Source organism: Chelonia mydas, chromosome 2 (assembly GCF_015237465.2).
Source record: "Chelonia mydas isolate rCheMyd1 chromosome 2, rCheMyd1.pri.v2, whole genome shotgun sequence".
Classification (NCBI taxonomy): Eukaryota; Metazoa; Chordata; order Testudines; family Cheloniidae; genus Chelonia; species Chelonia mydas.
The window spans coordinates 85,109,654-85,131,808 of NC_057850.1; the positions used below are offsets into that span (position 1 = coordinate 85,109,654).

The 22,155-nt window shown below is 41.5% G+C and overlaps 1 protein-coding gene across 1 annotated transcript in view; it reads right to left on the reverse strand.

Annotated features, from left to right (window-relative positions):
- The window catches only part of LAMA1 (laminin subunit alpha 1), a 163,393-nt gene that overhangs the window by 72,917 nt on the left and 68,321 nt on the right, over positions 1 to 22,155 (reverse strand). Inside the window, exons 8-20 of the mRNA XM_007062321.3 lie at positions 21,800 to 21,978; positions 20,650 to 20,755; positions 20,003 to 20,163; positions 14,964 to 15,104; positions 13,697 to 13,870; positions 10,815 to 10,916; positions 6,445 to 6,656; positions 4,946 to 5,057; positions 3,905 to 4,015; positions 2,957 to 3,084; positions 2,308 to 2,394; positions 1,836 to 2,047; positions 317 to 423 (exon numbers count right to left, since the gene is read on the reverse strand). Of these exons, the coding sequence (XP_007062383.3) occupies positions 317 to 423; positions 1,836 to 2,047; positions 2,308 to 2,394; positions 2,957 to 3,084; positions 3,905 to 4,015; positions 4,946 to 5,057; positions 6,445 to 6,656; positions 10,815 to 10,916; positions 13,697 to 13,870; positions 14,964 to 15,104; positions 20,003 to 20,163; positions 20,650 to 20,755; positions 21,800 to 21,978 (1,832 nt within the window). The remainder of the gene's footprint in view (positions 1 to 316; positions 424 to 1,835; positions 2,048 to 2,307; positions 2,395 to 2,956; positions 3,085 to 3,904; positions 4,016 to 4,945; positions 5,058 to 6,444; positions 6,657 to 10,814; positions 10,917 to 13,696; positions 13,871 to 14,963; positions 15,105 to 20,002; positions 20,164 to 20,649; positions 20,756 to 21,799; positions 21,979 to 22,155) is intronic.

Below are 22,155 nucleotides of genomic sequence, written 5' to 3' on the forward strand. Positions count from 1 at the left end.
GTAGTTGAGGTAATTGCTTTTATTGGGCCAATTTCTGTTGCTGGAAGGCACAGGCTTTCAAGTTACACAGAATTCTTCTTCAGGGGTGGGGAAGGAAATCAGAGTGTGTGAGCTAAATACAACACTGCAAACAGCTAGCTGGCTGAAATTCAATTCAACTTTTGACAAAGACATCACCTTCCCCTTCTGACCTCCTTTATATGCAATGATATTATTCACTTTGCATTTAACTAGGCCAAAAATTTCCTCTTTGCCATTGTATTTTGAACCTGATGTTAAAAAATGTATATTGGTGATAGGGGGTTTCATTTCTTACCACGCATGTATCACATCTTGGTCCAATCACATTTGGTTTGCAGTGACATCGGCCAGTCTCACGATGGCAAATGTTTGAAAGGGAGCTATTCACATGGCACTCACAGACTTATGTTAAAGAAAGAAGAATAAAAGTCTATTAATGCCTATGGATATGAATTCATTATTATACAGAACAACATATCTCTATATAATGCACAAAACCGACTGTTGTCTCCCATGTGTTAATACATTTATGTGCACATGGGTCAAACTAAACAGAAAAAGTAGTGTAGTACTGAGCAGAGATGCACAAAGTAAACCAGAGAGACGTACCCTATTGAAGAACCCAAATACTAGACATAAAATTACAACTTTGTGCTCATTTACATTTGCTCTCTTCTCCCCACACCAGGAATATATTGTAGGGAACACATAATCCTATATTTGCAAGGGATGGCCTATCAGATCATGTACATTTCAAATTTCTTTGAGTTAAATTCTGCCTTCTATTATACCAGAGTAAATTCAGTTTAACACTGATTTCAGTGAGGTTATTCTGGATTTACACTTGGGTAACCAACAGCAAAATCTGGCTTTATGATTCCCAGTTTACACAGTTGAGTTATGTTGGTGCCTGCATTGAGCTCTGTGAACACAAAGATATATTTGACATGTATGGAATGTATGCAATGAATCTGCATTCATAATCAGAAAGAACATACACTTTGCACACTTACATGTTGCAAAAAATATTTTTCTGATACTATTTTTTCTTACAGGGTAGGGGCAGTTCACCTCTGCTTGGAAATTTTAGATGTGTGTAACTTGCTCTGTAGTCAGATCTCTTATTACTTTACTGTAGTTTACATACAGTATTCAAGCTATAGTTTTAACATTATTGCTTTGAAAGTGGCCATTACTTTTTTAAACACTCCCCCTTGCTGTACACCCACAGCATCCTGGCCAGGTGTCTGTCATGGCCAGCATTCTTGTGACAGAGGAATACCACTGTCCACAAGCGTCTCTTTGATCCAGTCACTGCTGTTCTTAAATCAGCCGGAGCCGTTACTGTTTAGCAACGTGAGTGTCTCCCATCTCCAGGAAAGAAGTATGCCACTTCTACAGCTCTTCCAGTTCCACAAGCAACACACCAAGACAGGAAGTGTCTGGTATGGGTATCTTGAATGTCAGTGCTGAGTGGCCCACTAACTGAATACAAACAATAGCACAAGGTCAGGTGCACTTAATACATTTTGGCACTGCCCATTTCATCAGATTCTTCTGTGATGACCCGCAGCAGTGAATCAGCCAGACATGCACAAGCTTAAGCTTAAACTGGGTAACAATGTAACCTCACTGCTGTAATACTTGCTCACTCAAGCCCTCTCTACGCTTTGTTACCCTGACTTGTCAAATCACACATCTTATGCTAGACTATAAGCTCTTCAAAACAGGGATAATGTCTTTCTGTCTGTTCTGTGAGGTGCCTGCTACATTTCTGGATGCTTTCAATTATAACCATAATAGTAAGAACTTACCATGACAGCTTTTAGCAATCACGGCATCCCCATAGTACCCATCAGCACACTTTTCACAGTGATGGCCCTGAGTGTTTCTCACGCATTTCAGACACTCTCCTGTGAATGCATCACAGTGGCCATCTTCTGTTGGATCTATATTGCCATTGCAGTCACAAGGAACACATGACTCTCCAGGCACCAGTGGATTTCCGTAGTAACCATTAGCACATCTGTACAATAGGTTGAAAGCTGTATCAGACTGAATGCAGGCATGTCAAATAGTTACCCCACACAGCAAGTTTTACTATTGATCAATATTTATCCAAAGATCCTCTGAATAAAACCAAATGGAGCTATAATGAGAGGGGAAAATCCATATTTTCTCAGGAGTATTCTCATACACTTGATGTAAACACTTCTTCCCCAGATAGACAGATATCTGGCTGAGGATAACAATGATACAGATTTTTCACAACATTGTAGTACATACCTTTCACACCGTGATCCTCCATAGCCTGGCAGACACTTGTCACAGATAACTTCACCTCTATTGTCCATGTGGCAGGTGGGACTGAAACTATCAAGAATATTTTGAGGGGGTCATTATCAATGCAAAGAGTTTCAAAACTCTGTAATTTGTTTTCAAATGAATAAGATTTACGATTTTTAGCTTCCTAAAGTCCGGCCCTTTCCTTATTAAACCTATTATGTCCCTTCACCTCACGTAACTTTTCCGATGCAACACTGATTCTCAACACTGATTTTGTCCTGATTCTCATTTATACTAAGGCCTCTTTACTCTGCCAGAATGGAGTAATGTGGCCCTAGCGTAAACAAGAACCAGGGCCTTCCTGCCACAATCCAGTATAAATCTAAGCCCGTGTAACTTGCATCTTCTTCCAGTCCCCTCAATGTGTAAATTACACCAACGTAGTTTCTCCGAGCTTCACCTATGAATTTGGCCTTCCTCTGTCTGCCTGACACAAGGTATTTCTGATGGGATACATTTTTCCTCTACTTTCATGTCTTTCTACCTCCCCTTTGGATTTCATCCTACTTTTCTTTATCCTCCTTTCTGTCTCCACCATCCAGCTGATGTTGCTGAAGATGCAATTGAAAATCTTAGGCAAGCAGCTTACTTGTTTGTATGAGTTCTTAGTGGGCAGGCACATGGCTGGCAGTCCTCTGGCATTCCTCGGGATGGAGTTCCATAGAACCCTGGCAAGCACTGATTACAGGAAGGTCCTGTAGTGTTGTGTTGACAAGCCTGTGAGACATGGACGAAATCTTTTCATATTTGTTCTTGATGGTTTTTCATCCCCAGGGGGATCTCAGCATAAGTCTGTATGCAACATTGCATTAAGATTCAAGGAGAGGACATGAAGAACAGAGCAGACCATTGAAAACAAAGTTAGTTTGTCCACACCGATAACAACAATTTCTAACTAAACCCCCTCCAACATTTTAGAATGCCCTAGATCTCATTAGACAAAAGCATTACTTATACACAAAACTAAATCTATTCTGATAAATGTATACATGTGCAACAACAAGCCTATTACATATTTCATTCTTGTTTATAGCCATTATATATCGTGTGGTTTAAATTTCAGAAAAACTTCTGAATGCTAAATCCTCCCCCTACAAGGAAATGCTTAACTCCCACTAATGTCACTCAGTGGACTTGCAAATATATCTGAGGGCAGAATCTGCCCTACATTGTGGCATAATTTTGTTCCCATTCAGTTCAATAGGAGTTTTACCATTGACATGAATGGGGGAGGGACTGATCTCTTATTAGCTAACACGCAGGGGGAAAGGATTTCTTTATCTTAGTTACGATTCTAGAGCTATTACCAGTTCCACCGATATTCTTCATTTCAAGTATAAGACTGGAATGGACTATGTAACTACACCCATTGAGAGCACCATTCAATAAACAATGAAGTAAATTCTGCAATGAGAATGTTCTTGTGACCATTGCTCTATCTAAATATACTGTAAAACTGCACATTCTGCCATAGCCAAATGCTCTCATAATTCCTAAAAAGATGCTCAAAACACAAACACATTGAAAGATGACTTACAAAGCAAACACCATGAATATCACATTCAGTTGCATGGCCATTGCATTCACAGGGTTGACAAATACCTCCAAAGAGTATTCCACCCACACGGTAGTACCCAGAGAGACAGGACTGAAAAAAAAAAAATACAGCATAGTATGTGTTAAAGAACATGTTAGAGAATTATTAAAGAAACCCCTTCTGAAAACATACAGCCTGCTTCTGCTCTCACTTACACTGGAAGTACTGTGGTACTGTATACGGTTGTAACTCCACTGATATCACTGATTTGCACTCGTGTAAAGAGGATAAGAATCAGGTCTATAAAACACTGATTCAGCCCTTCATCCACTTGAAGAAGGTAAAATAAGTTCTGTGCAGTTACTTATGTAAGACTCTTTCTTATGAGACAATCGAAACAGACGTTCTGTCTGCTTTGCATAGTCATTAAAGTTCCAGTGGTGCTTTTCAAAAAGACCAGTGCTTTGCACTGGCATTACTTGCTGAAAAGTTCCCCTCTGCTCTGCCACTGATGCCATCCTCAATAGTCTCCTGTTCCCAGGAGCGTATGTCCATGCCTTCTTATATGATTCATCGCATGCTTGGAATGTTCTCACCATGCCTAGTCACCAAGCTGCCTCCCTCATCACATAATGCTCTCCAATAAACTCAGCGCTGACAATTCAATGTCACAAAATGAAAATGGAATTTTGTATAATTGCAGGCTCAATTACCGCACCACAGCAAACTTAGGGAAGCTTATACAGCTACTTTCAGCTCCATCGTTGATGTTCTCCGATACATCATTAACCTTTAGTGTTTCCAAATAAAATTAAGGAAATACATTATGATGCCATATAGTGCCTCTAGACACTAACACTTATGATGTATATAGAGTAGGCTGCTGACCCCGTGTGAGAAGTTAAAATACAGTATGTATGTCAAACTGGATATGTAACGTTTTGCCAAAAGCACATTTTTCCATGACAGTGTAATTAAAGACAATTTGTAATAATTAGATGGTTTTAAAATGTGCACACATAAAACAGCCTGAGATGTTACCTCGCAGGAAATCCCTGTGTAACCTTGAGGACATTCACACTGTTCCACCTCTGTTGCTGATGACAGATCGATAGCATTAGCGTTTGCTGTATCCAGAGTGACAGAGTCCAGCCTGTGACCAAACAGAAAGCCATCACAGCACTTGCTTCCCCAATGTTCATTATAAACAGAAGGGTTTGCTCTGAACAATAAATCTTTTGGAGAGAACATTGCTAAGCGCTGTTTCAGGATGATGTCAAATAAAGACCAGACAAAAATCCCTGTTTTTAAAGACTCAGACAAGAACTTTATTTATAAATCGAATAACTTCAAGATGGGAATAAGAGCTGTTAACTGAAACACAGTGGCCAAAGCCCCCGCAGTGGTCTCATTATCTGTGTTATCCTAGCATGACTACTGCACCTCAGCGCCCTTTGTTGTGGGGAAACGGTATCCTTAACTGAACATTTGCATTTCTGTTTCTCCTTTGCTCAGGAAAACCAGGCACAACTGATTGGGTAGTCTCAGATTTTTGCCCAGTAATTAAGATAATCCTCTTCCAGTGTTAATAACTTTAACCTGCCCCATTTTTCCAAACTAACCCAGGAATCTGGGATGTAAGGCTAAGATAATGGCTTCATCACAGAGTTGAAACAAAAAAACCCAACATTTGTATGTTCGATCTATTAGACCATGCCTCAAGTATTTATACATCACTAATGTAGTATCACCCTTGCCAGCTGATTCCCACCAATGTGTAAAGAGGAAGGCACAACCCCCTAATGCAAACAAAGGCATTCTGCCACAGGGAGGCACTCCTTCCCAACCACAAACAGGGTGATCAGAACAACCTTGTGTAGCCAGTCCAGAATCATGAGTAGGCCAAGCCTTGAACACATTTACTACCACTCCACAAGAGCGGGTGCCAAAACAGCTTGGCCTGCTTCATGCACAACTAGCAAACCCAAATTTGGTGACTCAAAAATACTACCATATTAAGGTAGGAGGGAGGAAGGCCATTGGTTGGGCCAAGGGAAAGAAGCAAGTGCTACCTTGCAGATGGGTCTCCTTTAACATCCCTTCAGATGCCATGCCATGCCAGCACCTTAAATCAGCCAATGTTGGGCTTGCTTCCTACATCCCAAAATAAAACAACTCTATTGAGTGTTCAGAAGGTGTTTCCTTCTAACAAAACACCCTCCCTCCTAGAGACAAGTGTCACTGCAGTGAGGCTGTAGGCTATTCTTTATAACACTGAAAACGTTTCCACTACAAGATAACTCAGAATCAACTGCATACTTTTTTTTTTTTTAAACACATGACAGAAATATTTATTTTGGGATGAGACCAACCATGAGACAATTCAGCTCACAAGGAATTCTTTGGGAGGAAATTAAAATCAGGTTTCAAATGGAATATCTTTTGCCAACACCTTAGGAATAGTGCCAAAGTCAATGATGTTTAATATACTTAAATTATCAAAGGCATATGATGAATCTGAATTTTCTCTCTTCACTCACCTGTATATGGCTCTTTTTGCAACGTTGTAATTGGCCCTGATCAGAAGATGAGTCACATTTGCTAAAACAGTCATCAGCCTGTCCCGATCTATAGCCTTTTTTGTATTAAAGTCTATTAAGTTCTCAGACACAAGCTTCACTGCATTAGAATACTCCTCATAGGGTTGCAATGACAGCCCCTCAGATCTGGTGCTCAAAATCTGTCCATTGCCCTGAAATCAAAACAGATACATTAACGGACAGGGATAGGTTTAAGTTTAGGTGCTAGGGTATAAGTGTTAGTTAACAATGATGTTTATTTTCAGTCCACACAATAAGCTACTACTTTCCATGCACTCCAAAAAACCTTGTAAAGTAACTGTTTTTTAAATTTTTTCACTGCTCACTTCACAGGTAAACATATTCATAAACTGCAAGGTCTCTGTAGAGATGCCTGACAGTATGACATGATTAGGGTGACCATATTTCCCTATGCTGAATACGGGTCACCTGGTAAAATTATTTGTATTCAAGTGAGTTCAATGGCAATCAAATGGAACTGTGCAGTACAAATGTTCACATTACCATCAAGTTGACTGAGCCCCTGTTAAAAAGAAATACTGTGTAGCTGGATTATTTTTATTTACCTTATCTTTAAGGCTTTAGGGTTCACACAAGGAGAGGTCACACACACACACACACACACACCCCTCTCTCACAGGGTGGCAGGGGAGAGAAGTGACCAACCCTCCCTGCCCGGCACTCTCCACCTTCCATGCTGGGACCCCAGGACCGACCTGCTTCTCCTGGTACCTGGCACCATGTCTTCCTGACACAACACGTGTGTGTGTGGGACGGTGGGTAACATATGCCCAGATTTCTGCCAGGGTTCACACCAGAATGTGGCCAGCAGCAGCTTTTGGCACTCTACGGGAGGGAAGGAACAGAAGATGCTTCCAGACACAGGAGAGAGGGATGACCTGGCCCATGTCTCTGCTGAGCTCATCTCTTCTTTTTCTCTCCCCCTCCTTCCCCCCACTGGAAGTAGCTTGTCCCTTCCTGCCCACACAGTGTGGAAAGGCAGCTAACACCTCCAGGCTGCTGCTGGCCACTGACATAACCCAGCCGCCTCCTGTCCCCCAGCTACAGCACGGGGAGGAAGGGGTTAAGCTCTAAGGATGCATTGTGCACCAGGGCCCAGGGAACCTGACTGCAGAGGCTTCAGCAAACCAGTCAGGCGAGGGTACCTAGGGGACAGCACAGCCCCATACTCCCTAGGGTCAGGACCCAGGGCTGGGCAGTAAGAGAAGAGTGTGCTAAGCCTCTGCCTGGGGGGCTGCTGTGATGCCTGCAGGGTCGGGGGCTGAACAGGCTGTAAATTGCTTCCCCTCTCCACTCCAGAGCTTAGCTGATGAGCAGAGAGGCTTCCCCATGCCAGCGCTGTGCGGGGGTTTGACACGCACAGGGCTCCACTCCTCCTGGCCAGCGCCCCAGGTCAGAGGGTCTTGGGCTTTCCCAGGGCGTCAGCCCAGCCAGAAGCAGTGGGGGAAGGAAGGAACCTACTGGCCAGGCTGCTGGTGAGCTGAGCACTCTGACCAAGGGCTGGTTCTCCTCACAGCACTGGGAGCAGGATACGCCCCGCCCGGGGTGTATGGAGGTGCAGCGGGGTTCGGTGGGGGTGAAGGGGCAAAGCAGGGAGAGGACAGCAAGAGGGGGAGCGCGTAAAGGGCCGATGGGTGGGCAGCAGAGGAGACACATAACTGGCCGCTGCCTGGTGCCTGTCCACACACACCAGCCACTGCAGCTCGCAGTGCGCAGTCAGCGTTGGCCGGAAGCAGGATGGCAGGCAGGGGCCTGCTGGCTGAGAGACAACACACAGCAAGAGCTCTGCTGATGGACCAGCAGAGGGAGCGGCCATCCCCATGCACTGCATCTTTGCCCCGCCACCAGCCTTGCACACCCACTGGACCCCCCCACTCACTGCTGGAGGGCGGGCGGTTGGCAAACAGGGATCCAGCGAGTAGCAGGACCCGCCAGTACTGATGGGGGAGAGATGAAAATACAGGACAATTTGCCTGTTTTTAAGAAAAAGACAGGACACCTGCAGGAGGGCTTAAATAAGGGACTGGCTCTATAAAAACAGGACGTCTGATCACCCTATGTGACATGATGGGCATGCATCTGTCCACGCACACACTACACTTCGTGCATATAAGCCAGCGAAAAGCCGCAGATTTGCCATTCTCAACAATTGACCATGACACATTCAGCCCTCTGCAGCAGATCCTGTGGACAATTTTAAAGAAGCTTATTCTAATCTTATCTCAGGTTTTACACAATCAAAAATGTAGCTAAATTGAAATGACTATTGCGATGTGCTTTACATGGAGACACATCTTTAAGCCAGTTAGGGTGTGTCTATACATAGAGCCCAGCACAGATACAAATTTATATCCGTGGATGAGGATATCCCTGACTATAAATCAGTATCCACAACCGCAGGGCTCTCTCAGGAACCGCAGCAGTGAAAGGAGCAAAATATGGGGCTGCTGCTCACAGGAGCCAGTGCCCTGTGCTGGCAGCTTCTCTGGCGCAGCTGTACCACCCCCAGCGCCCCAGCCCTGCCCCTGTCCCTTCCACGCAGCTGTCTGCGTCTCCTGTCGGGGACGAGTGCACTGCTTAACACAAGAGCGCAACCAGAGACAGCTGCCAGTGAACGTGGAGCCTGCCCCAGTGGGTGGGGCTGGCGGGTGGTACAGTTCTGCTACTTTTGCTGCTGTGATTCCTGGGAAAGCCCTGCTCTTCTGTGGATACCAATTTATATCCGCAGATATCTGCATGCACAGGTATAAATCTGTATCCACACGGGGCATCTATACAGCAAGCAGCAGACTTGGGCTCACGAGGCTTGTGCTACGGCGCTAAAAATAGATGTGTAGCTGTTCAGGCTTGGGCTGGAGCCTGGACTCTGAAGCTCACTCCCTTCGCTAGGCTTCAGAGCCCAAGCCTGAACATCTACTCCGTTATTTTTAACATAGAAGTGTGACTGTAGTCCCAAGCTCTAAGGCTCACTGCCACGGGCTTCTCCTTGCTGTGTAGATGTTCACTTAAGAGACTGCAGCTCACTTACTGAGTGGAGCACTTCGCTGCCAACATTTATCACCAGTGGCTCAAGATCTCAACTGGCTACCTACTAGTTTCTGGGTAGAGTTTAAAGTGTTGATTATGACCTAGAAAGCTTTAAATGGACCGGGACTTGCCTGAAAGACTGCTTTACTTCCCACAGTATAAATCCACAACTGAGAACAACTGAGGTGCTTCAGCTGGATATCTTATATTGTAAAGGAGATGGAGCTGCTCACAGGGCATTCTCTATAAGGACTTCAGAGCTCTGGAACTTGCTCCTCTTCTTCATTCAAAATAACCCAAATTTGGTGAACTTCCAAGCAGGCTTGGAAGAGCCATCAGCTTGATAGGGTTTTTGGAAAGAGCTGAAGGTATGTTTCAAGAATGATGGGGGATGGAAAGCACCATTTATTTTAGCACTGCTGAGTAGAGCTGGTTGGAAAAATTCCAATGAACCATTTTTTCCATAAGAATTTGCTGATTTGTCAAAATCAAAGAGTTTCATGCAGATGCCTGGATTTCAGTGAAGTTCTGACAGAACCTGTGCAGGAAGCCAATGGAACATTGTCTACCAGGTTTCCTTGGCTGCCTACCTTGAGGACTGATGGACAGCCAAGAGCCTGGAAGCCCTGCGAGTCCCAGCAGCCTGGACTCCCAAGGTCCACACGGACTGCCTTGGAGTCAGGGTTGTCAGGGCTTCCAGCACCATGTGGACTGTCTCACAGCTGGAGTGCCATTCTCTTTCAGACAATTTAGAACTGTTTGGTTTCCATTCTGAATCAGAACGAAACCAAAATTTAAATATCAAAATCCTCTGCAAAACGGAATTAACTTTCCCTGCCCAGCTCCGCTGCATTATGCTCTAAGATTCAGTGTGTGAGTGTCTAGAGATCTTGTGTAGGCATCTTGTTAATTATTACATAAATCTAAACCAATAACCAAATAAATCTCTTTTATAAATAAGAAAACAACCTATTTTAATTCCTGGTGTAAACAGAGCTCTGTACATGTAGTAATCACCACTTTTGCTCAGCTCCACAAATTTTATGTTAACATGTACTTATTTAAAGGTAGTCAGAGACTGAGTGCCCAGGATTAAAAATAAATGATTGGAAAGATGAGGAAGTTGAGCAATAACATTTTATTGACCTTTAATAATTAAGGTAAAAACTGGTGTAAACGTTATTTTCTTTTTTTTAATCTAACATTGCATACCATCATTCCTCTATATTTTTGAGGAAAGCCCAGTTAAATAAAAAACTTACCTGAATGATAACATCCACATTAGATACCATATCACTGTCCACACTTTCAACTGGAATATCATAAGACACAGTGTACTTCAAGTATCCACCAAAGGCAGTGAGCTGAAATTATAAAATCCAAATCTTAAAAGAAAATTAACAGCAATCAATGTGGGAGGATAGCTGCTGACAAGCACAACACACATGCAGCAAACTAAACAGAGGATATGGCATGTTCTTTTGATCACTTCAGCAATGTTTACACAGCAAGGGTTTGATCCCCATCTCACAACAGTGAAAGTCACTGGGAGTGTAACGTGCCATGTCCCCATATCTACAGAAGTCTTGGATCCCTGCTGTGCAATTTGTGAAAGCTAGCAGCAGGTTCTATAGAACTGCAGTGATGCATTAAACAGTGCATTGTAAAGCCTCCAGTGTGAATTCCAAAAAACATCACAAGTTCAGACACTTTTTAGCAAATGGGCACAGTGTACTGAAGTTATTCAAACTTTTTGAAACATTCTCTCTGATAGATCTTCAGCATTCCTATTTCTTTTTTAAACAACATTTGGACCTTTTAGCCCTGATTCTGCTGTCACATACACCAGTGGAAAAGGAGAATAGCCCCACTGAAGTAAATGGAGTTTCATCAGTAGAAGACTGGTGTGAGACCAGATTTTCACCAACCATTGAATTATACAAAATGCATCTTCCAGCTAGGCACTTTTGGGTCATTATGCACAGGCACTGTGTAGTATAGCCATTTATTTCATCGCTGTATGAAGAACGTAATAAGGTCGAGGCACACAAAACCATTGTTTTAATATGGATGACTGGGTGTACTTGCCATAGTTTAATAAAATAAAATATCAAATAGATGTATGCGTCTGGTTATATTACTTAAAAAGATATATTGTCAGAGGTTTTTTTATTTTGGTTTTTTAATAATTTATAAAAATTCCAGTTTCTGACAGAGACACTTTCAAATAGTATGTCCATAATTTGTTTCCAATTCCATTTTTTAAATATTAGTAAGGTGTTTTTTTCTGCTATTTTGTTTTTAGGTATAAAAGTGTCTTTTCAGCAACAGAGAAACTTCCTATACACAGGAAACAGGGAAACCGCCTACACACAAAATGCAGTCAAAACAGTGGGGTTTTGTTGGTTTTTCGTTTCCTCTTTCTTTAGCTTTCTTTCTTTTTCTTTGTTTCCCCATCACTGATTTATTTCAGTTTTAGAAATCTTATGTTGTTATTACAGGTGGGATTGATAGCAACATCTGTTATAAAGGTTGCCTGACACTTCCTATTATAAGACTCTGTTTTTAGTTGCTGATAACTTTGCCAAACTTTATCTGTTTAGGCAGAAATTTTACATGTTGGACATCTGCGTCAGGTTGCCTTTTTTTTATTTCAGTCAAAACAGTTCAGCTGTTTCCAAGAATGAGGCTAGGGAAAAATATGCCATTTTGCCTACATCAATTCTGGAGTCCTTTCATTTGAGGAGCTATAACATCCCCATGCACTGGAGCTGGGACTTGATATTTATCATGAAAATTACAATTTTGGTCTCAATATCTTATACCTACTCTAGTTATAAATTACCCACACAAAAAATTAGGTAAAAAGTACATATTATTAAGGTTGCAAAGTCAAACACTCAAAAGTTAGGAAATGCCAGGATCAAGGTTCCCTGTGCAAACTTAATTTGGCCCCTTGTGTATATGCAATTTTTAATTCCTATTGTCTTCACAAGACCTCTTGCATGAGTGCTTGACTTTGCAACCTTAATAACATTCTTTTAATATATTTTTGTTTGTGATTGCTTAGGTTTTTAAAAAGCAAACTGAAAAAACAGAAATTTCATCATGTGGAACCAAAATGATACTCATGATTAGGCTTGGCAAAATGTGTGTGTGTATATATATATATATACATAAATAATTTTGACTGATAATATTGATGTTTCTTTTTAAGCATTTTTTATTTTTATAGATTTAAATTTTCACAGTTGGGTAATTTGGGGGGTCAGAGACAGTAATTATTTAATGATGGCAACAATGAGATTTTAAAAGTTAAAGCTTTATGATCATTAAAACACAAATTGTCAACATCACATGTCAAAATATACAAAGTAAAAAAATCTTAAATCAAACTATAATCAGCTCTCAAGCAGCATTTTGCTTACTGAGCCTATATGTAAATTTTGATTATTATCAATGGAAATTTTTTTCACTGGTGTGCGTGTGTGCGCGCAGTAAATCAACATTTACAGATAAAAATGTAATACTTCCAAATGTACACGATTCTTCGGCAGGAACCTTTAGATCCACTTCACTGACCTCTAACATGTAATTTTCAATTGTTTTACATTACATGACAAAGTCTCTTTGGGAGAGAGAAGGTAGGTGAGGTAATATCTTTTACTGGACCAATTTCTGTAGGTGAAAGAGATAAGCTTTCATGCTACACAGAGCTCTTCTCCTTCACCAACAAAGGTTAATCTAATAAAAGATGTTGTTACCTCACCCACCTTGTCTTTCTCATAACCTGGGACCATGACGGCTGCAACAACACTGCAAACAAAGTGTCTATAGAACAATTACGGATTGCATGAAATGACAAACTACAGGTGACAATGTTTATTAAACAAACATTACAATTGAAAAATAATAATGTTCCATATTAAAAAAAAAAGGAGAAACTAAAAAAAAAGTAGTTGAACATATTTAGGTGAATTTACTGTGTATTCAGTGTTCATTAAAGGTGAAAACTTTCTTTTCAGTATTGATAGTTTACGACTACTGTTAATGAGCAACACAGAGCCTTTTAGAGCAACACAGTAAGAAAAAAAATATGAAGAGTATGGACTAAAAGTCAGCTTCTTTTTACTTGGGAACTTACTTTATTTCCTAAGTATGGCTCAGGTGCTGACCAGTAATAAGTGGATTTCAGTATTTTCACAGCTGCCGTGTTGTTGACACTTATTTGATGGGGTCCAGCAAACTGGCCTTGTTGGGGCTCCAACCTCTTTTCAGTGTACAGATCAGTCACCAGCCACCCAGCCATATCTGACACCTTAGAAAAAGAAGAGAGCTAAATTAATGAAGTCAGACCTACATCACTGGGTAAGTCATCACTATATGTAAAACTTCACTTGTGACAGTAATACAAATATGAAGGGCCTGATTCTGCTCTTAGCTAAAGGGGTTTCTAGCCAGTGTTAAGCCGCAGATTTCATTTGAATTGGGACAGAATTACATCAGTGTAACTGAGTGCAGAAGCAAGTTCACTGTGTTAAGAGTATAAACTGAATGAACAAATGATAATACTTTTCACTGATGTAGCACCTTGCATTCAAAGATCTCATTAACACTTGACAAGTACTGTACCCACAGTTAAATACAGGACCATTTCCCCCATTTTACAAACAGATAGTTGAGGTACCAAAAGCTACTTGCCCAAGGACACAGAGGAAGAGTCAGGAATAGGAACCAGTTCTAGTGAGGGGAAGAGTTATACACACACATTAGAATTTCGGTCAGTAGAAAGACAGAGGGATGTGGAGAGAGTTAAAAAGAATATAATGTATTTTCTTCTACTGTTTTTTTAGTACACAAAACTTTTGGTGCTAGATTTTGACTAATCCTGCAAACTACGCAAGGGATGAAGGTGGGGAAAAGAGTGCCCAAGGAAGTTGTTCCTCTCGTTGCACTTCTGCTCGGGAGCTAGTGGCATTTATAGTCCTTTTATTCCCTTAGCAAAAAGACTGCATGAGGCTGACACCTGCAGTTGCAGTAGGCTCCAATCAGCAGGAATGTCGGGGCATGGTTTTGGCTCCCCTCTTCACCGCCCGGACAAGCTTTTCCACTGCAAGGAGAGTGAACACTGCTCTCTTTCAAAGGGTGTAGCAGGCACTACAATAGCCAGTAGTTCCAAAAGCATTGGGATTGAGTAGGGTATAATGACTCCAGCAGCTCCAATGGGGGCTGGGCTCCTTTATAGTCAGCAGACCTCAGGATTGTGATTTTACAGCCACAGAACAGTCCTCTGTGTGGATTCCAGAATTTTCAGTGAGATGGGCTGTATGTTAAGAGGAAATCAGAAACACATTTCTGCAACTGCCTGAGGGAATCTTATGGAACATTAGGTCACAGCCATAGTATTCTACCTGACTGATGGGCCATGCAAGGCTGTCACAGACATCAGACACCCCAAAGCAGAAGCACTCCGTACAGCCCTGAGGATTCCTTTCTTGCAAATTGTAGAATCCTGGTTTGCAGCGGTCACAGTTTTCGCCGTCTACATTTTCCTGTGAATAACATTTGTTTTATATCAGCACTAGATTGGTAGTAAATATTGTAGATTAGATGGAATTTAGGTATAACAGCATTCAGGAAGATATAAAACAAAGCAGACTTCAGCACACTAGGCATATGTTGAATAAGTCTCACTGAGCTTAAAACGAGAGCTGATCAGAAAAATTCCAACAAAACAGTGTTTTGTTGGAATTTCCTGATTTATCTAAATCAAAACATTCCACATAGATGATTCAATTTCAGCTAAATTGCGACAGAACCCAGACAGGTTTTGAAATCTCCCCACCAGCTCACCCATCTGGCTCCTTGGAAGTCCAGGTTTCCTGGGTTTGAGCCTCCAGGCAGCCCACCAGGTAGACTGCCCTTGAGTCGGGAACCCCAGGGCTTTCAGGAGCCATGGTTCCAGGAAAGCACACCACATGGACTGCCCCAGAGCCAGGATCCATCCCACCATTGCCAAATTTCATGTGCTAAATAAGCACCCCGACTTTCAAAAATCAAGCTAATCCCATTTCAAAACAAGGCCAAAACAAGCCAATCCCTAAGAACCTCAACACTCTATGTGACTAGATCCCCCCGCCCTCCCCGGCACGCAGTCTGTGACTGTGGTAGGCCCACTGTGCAGCCCTGACTCTCTCCACCTCTTGCCCCTGCTTGCCAGGAGCCTATCAAAAAAAAAGAAGCAACAAGCTACAAGCCAACCAAGCAACAAGCTACCAGCCAAAAACTAGCCAATAAGCAATTCACAAGCCGATTAAGCCAAAACAAGCCCAATTTCTGCGTCTTTTCCGCTGGTTTGGAATGTCTGCTTCATCCTCTTTTTTACAGAATTTTAGACATTTCGGTTTAGATTCTGAATCAGAATGAAACCAAATTTTAGACGAAATAGAGTATCTCTGTCCAGTTCTACTTAAAACATCTGGAGCAGTTGGGATTTGAAATAATCAGCATAGAATTGATTCGGTATTCACTCAGGAAATGCAGTGTAATTGAATTTTGGCATTACTGATGTAGGAAAAGAAAACATCTGCTCCTACATAAAACATTGTACCCTAATGACAAGGTGTCATGCTAGGACTCTCTCATTAATGAATCAAACTATCAGTAGCCCATCACATAAACTCCCAGTTTTGAGGCTGACTTTTTACAGATTTAACTGCTGTCATTGAAGTGAAAACTTTTGAGAATGGCAACTTATATGTATGGTATGAGAATGAGCATCTCACACTTGCAGCACAGGATTTGGGGCCTGATCCAGAGCCCAGTGAAGTCAATGGAAAGACTCCCAGAGACATCAGTGGGCTTTGGATCAGGCCCAAAGATTTACAAAGTCGGACCATCCTATGCACAAGCTATAAAAAGGTTGTGATTTTGTGACAGTAGAAAAAGCCAGTTTAAAACAAGAACTTTTTCAGTACCATAGCAACAGCACTGAACCTTATAAGACATCTGGGGTATTGCACTGATAATTGCAAGTGTTGACACATTGGGCCGAGTACTCAGCTGCCTAAAGAAATCCTTGGGTACAGTGTTCCCTCTAATTTTTCCCACAAATGTGCGGAATGAATTTTATTTTGTGCACCAATATGGAGGTGATGTGTGACACATCACCTCCATATTGGTTCACATAAAATTCATGTGGCAGGGGTGGGCCGAGGAGTTTGGAGTGCGGGAGGGGGCTCAGGGATGGGACAGAGGGTTGGGATGCGGGGGAGAGTGGGGGGGTGAGGGCTCCAGCTGGGAGTGCGGGCTCGGGGCTGGGGCCAGGGATGAGGGGTTTGGGATGAAGGTTGCCCCAGGGCTACAACCAGGAAAGAGGACTCTCCCCAGCTCTCTCTCCCCACAGCAGCACCTGGGCTAGGGGGGAGAGGAGCCACTCCCTGCCGCGGCAGCTCCAGGGCTGGGGCTGCGGGATAGGCACCTCTCCCCTGGCAGGTCCGGGCCAGGGCTGGGTTGGGGCCAGGGCGCCTCTCCCCTGGCCACAGCAGGTCCTGGGCTGGGGGAGAGGCATCTCTCCTGCCGCAGCCTTAAGCAGCGCTTAATAGGCTGCTACGCAGCCACGCAGCTTAGAGGGAACTTAGCTTGAGTGGTGTAGAGCTGCCAGAGTTGCTTATACATAAGCTCCCCTCACAGCATAGGTGGTGCAGCTATGGCAAAAGGTCTGTTTGTCAGGGCACCCCTATATCTCAATGATCCCCAGGCACCGGAACTGCCCTTTGGAGAATCATTTAAATATCTGCATTGATATGTTGGCAGTTAGCATAAATTAGAGCAGCCCTGAGACTGATTGATTACACCATTGATTATCCCAGCAGTCACACCACTCCAGGACCCGGGTAGCATACAGCTGCCTTACAGCTACCTTAGCACACCACTTTCTCAACATGCAGCACATGTAGTTTAGTCAAAGCTCAAGAACTGGATCTGGGCTTTTATTTCTACTTTTTGCACAGACTTGTCATATGAAAAAGTCATTTTTATACATCCTACTGATGGAAACATGCTTCCAATAGTGAAAATATGGAAGATTCTTGTTCGCATTCTTCTCCCTTCACTCCCTACTGTTTGTCAAGGAAGACGACTGCAGTAAATCCAGTTTGATATGCATGAAGTGTCATATACACAGATACTGGTATACTGTAAACTAGGATATAGCTTTGAAAGTGAAGTCCTACTTGATTTTATATTAAATATTTTTATTTTAATTCCTTAATGTATTCCTATTGTATTTGTGGAACAGAGGACCCATTTTCCTCCCTTCAACTAAATTCCTATAGACCCTAAAAAAACACTGCTTAGCAATTTATTCACCATAGATAGACAATTTTTGTTGAAGAAACAAATAAAGAGTATTAAGTAACTCTGCCCTCAGCTACGCTAGTTAAATCCAGATTAACTCCATTTCTGTCAGTGGAGTCACTCCTGATTCCAGAATTACCATGGTATAACTGAGAACAGAATATGACCCTTTGTAGTCGGTATTTAGTCACTCACAACCCTCAGCAAAATGTCTGAGCCTCCTGTTGGCCAGATCACCACCTGTAAATTCCCACGGATATGAATTAGTTGTGTGAAGTTTTCATAACAAACATTCTAAAGAGGCATGCTGCATGCTTTTGTTACCAACCTATGCCACTGCTGAGTTTTGCAAACCTTAGGAAAACCCAGGGTGATTTTCAGGCCATTACTTTGATCCAAATGTGCAACTACCTTCTTACTGTCTGTAAAATTGCCAAACACAAGTGCTGAAAAATCATGAGACTGGCTTCAAAATCATGATTTTTTTGTACAAAATAATAAATTCTGGTTTTTACATTGGGTTTCCATCTGGTTTCTGAGTCTTTTGGGTGCATTTGGGTCACATTTTCAAGTTTTTCTCTATAAGCACGAGGGCTAGACATTTTGTTTTTTAAAATGAAAGCTGTGATACTTATCTATCTAGCTGGGCTGTCAAGAAAAATACAAAATATCACAAAGCTCCTACTAAAACTGGAGGAGTTTGTCAATACTGTGTTTTCAGTCTCCGGGGAGTTAGAATGCAGTGGCCCTCCTCATCTCTACTTGTTTTCTGGGGCAGAAAACTCGTTCCTCTCACCCAGTTCTGGACCTCTGCTACTCCCAGTGCCCTTGGCTAGTTGTCTGCTGCTCTCAGTGATCTAACTTTGCGAAGGCCACATGTTAAGTCCATTCCACCAATGCACAGAAAACACACCTGATTCTTGTCCAAATTTGAACCAGTTGACTTCATTGACTACATATGTTTTACTTCTGATTTATACCAGAGTAAAGTAGCCATTAGTGTTTCTTGTTTAACTTGGCCACTAAAGCTGCTTCCTATTTGCAATCTGACTTTCTGTTTGTTCATGTGTTCAATGTTTTAGATCAGATAAATTATGCAAGAGGTCAGAGCAGCTTTACAAAAATTGTCATGTCAATTACTGTTTTGTTGTTTGTTTGTTTTTTGACTAGTGTCATACCTGGCCAAAAGAAACAATTTGCTACCTTTGCTTGCTGAAAATTAAGTGTAATGTCTTCAAATATAAAAACTTTCACATCAAAGTTCTGCAGAAACCACATGTGCATGAAATTTAATGGGAAGTTACATTCACTGATATTACAAATTTGCATTTGCCCAAGAAAATAGTCTGCAAACCAGGTCTCTAATTTTTAAACATCATTTTACAGTTTATGTTTTGTAATTAAATAATTAAAATAAAATTAGTTTTTAGGTATAGGTCTCAATTTAATTTTTCAGAACTATTACAATTTTTTTTCAAACATATAGAAATACATAGTATAAATTAAATGTTTTCAATATATCCTTTAACTGCTCAATAAGAATGACAGGTTTCAGAGTAGCAGTCGTGTTAGTCTGTATCCGCAAAAAGAAAAGGAGGACTTGTGGCACCTTAGAGACTAACAAATTTATTTGAGCATAAGCTTTCGTGAGCTACAGCATCCGATGAAGTGAGCTGTAGCCCATGAAAGCCTACGCTCAAATAAATTTGTTAGTCTCTAAGGTGCTACAAGTCCTCCTTTTCTTTTTAATAAGAATGATGTACTTTAAAGACCACCACCAACCTATCCACAAAACACATACACGTTGTTCTTATGCAGTCTGGCATTTGCTTTTATATGGAACTTTCTACCTGGAATATACAGAATCATGCTACACAGCTTATCACAGCTTCTCTACGATAACAGAAATATGCTGCTAATTTTCATTCGAATCTCTCTCAGAAGGACAATGTTTAAATCTCAGTTACTTGCTATGAAAGTATGACATAATATACGACAAAAGTATGAAGTAATTTCCCTTATTAAAACTGCACTTACAAACCCAGCTACCGATTTCACAGTAAATCAAAGTGAGACTCAGCAGGTCACTTACCTTGCAAAGACAAGGTTCTGTGCAAGGGTCATCGTTAATGCTTCCAACCAGGCTGCAGTTACAGTGCACACAGCTTGGGTAGCCCTTATAGCCAAATGCACAGCGATCACATTTTTCTCCTGTGTAACCTTCTTTGCATTGACACTGACCTGGCTGAGTCCCTTGAAATATAAAAATGATAATGAAAAAAAAAATGAAGGGTTAATAGAAGACTGGGGGTGAAATATGGAATAGTGGGAGAAGCAATGTAACTGTCTCTTTTATCAAGCTATACAGCTCTAGTCACATTTTGCACAGATAGCTGGGATATTACCAACCCCGTACATATTTTTTTCGTGTTAGAGTACTAGATCCACAGAACCTCTGCCAGGAAAAAAATCCACTGTATCAATTCGCTGTTTGAACTAATATATGTAACAGTATTAGGCTCCAATCCTGTAACTTGTTATTAACGAGCAGAGGCCTCTACCCATGCACAAGAAGTTGCAGGATCAAGGCATCTTATACTCCTGTAGCATGTTTTATTTCCTGTCTTCCCTCCCTTTTTGGGTATTTACTTGCATTTTAATGTGATACCTTAACAGCACAATGTTTCCTCCCCCTTCGGCACCTGAAGTTTACAGAAAAAGAATTTCATTGTCCCTTACCATGCTGAAGATCAGAATGATCATCATCCTTAATGCAGTCAGAACTCAGAGATCCAAATGGGTCACAGTCACAAGGATGGCAAGGGTTATCTTCATAGGGAGAAACCTGAAACAAATGGTACATTTTAACTGTCATATTTGTAAACTAATTAGTGGAAATAGTAAACATTCATCACTGTTTCTTGCCACTGAAACTAAACTAAAGCTTCGTATAACTGTGAGATTTTCTCTTTAATGGAGGTTAAATTTCTCTTTGAGAGCCATCCCCTTGCTTCAAGGTGGCTCAGGGCCAGACTAAGGCAATCTGGAACCATAAGCACACAAGTCATTTACCGGCTAAGAATCAGACTTAAGCCGGTATCTCTTCAATGCTCTTTAGAATAAGGAAGCAGGGGTACATGCAACATGAGACTTACTTCTCTCTGTGAAGGACTGTGCCTACTACCTAACTATACTTGAACTATACATGGCCTCCACTCACACCTGTGCTTGAGAACATAGACCTGAGCTCCCTAATGTGCCCCGTGGATGAACTTGCTGAATCAATGCCTTATCTGGAAAAGAGAAAGTTCCACACTGAGGAGAGTAAATGTCCTTGCTACAGGAGGTTACTCACTTGGCCACAGTATGTCCAGACGTAGGGAGACCTACCTAGATTGCTGGAAGTAAAACGAAATTAATTTTCTAGTGATGTTTATCCTTTTTAGCCAGATTGTAACAAATGTATCTATGTATCCGATGAATGAGGGCAGGGACAGAATTTCTACTTTAATACAACTGAACTGGAAAGTCACTATAAGATATAGATGGGCCCAGAAAGAGCATATGCTATACATACTTACTAAATGAAATATTGAGAAGAATACTGTTTATTGCAATAGCTCATCACTTCTACAAGAATCACATATGACTATAAGAGTTATCTTTAATTACAAAGGAATTGGGACTGTCCTTTCAACATGCTAGAGAATCAGCCTAAATTTACTCGGAAACTGCAAGACTGGTATCTGAGCTACGAAGAAGACTTTACAATTTTTAGTCACACTCTAAGTGTGGAAATTAAATTTAATAACATTCAATGGATTGAAATACGCATATGACGACATTTATTATTAATCAAAGCAATAAGCTGTAGTTTGAGAAATCTTACTTTATATGGCCGATAGTATCCATCAGCACAGATCTCACAGTTGATTCCAGTAGTGTGCTGAGTACAGTTTATACAGACTCCACCTCCTATGAACTGTCCATGAATATTTATGCTCCTATTCTGATCTGCCACATCCTGGTTATAATAACAATCTTCTGCTTTGTTATGACAGTTGCACTCTAAAAAGAAATCGCAAAGAAATACAGCACATCCAAAATAAAAAGAGTAAAAAATACAAGTAGAACAGTAAAGCAATCCATGTCAGATGCTTTGCCTTGGCTGTGCTGTACAAAAACAGTAATACCCATTTATCTCATTCCTGGCCAGGTAACTTTTAAAACAATCACAATGTTAGC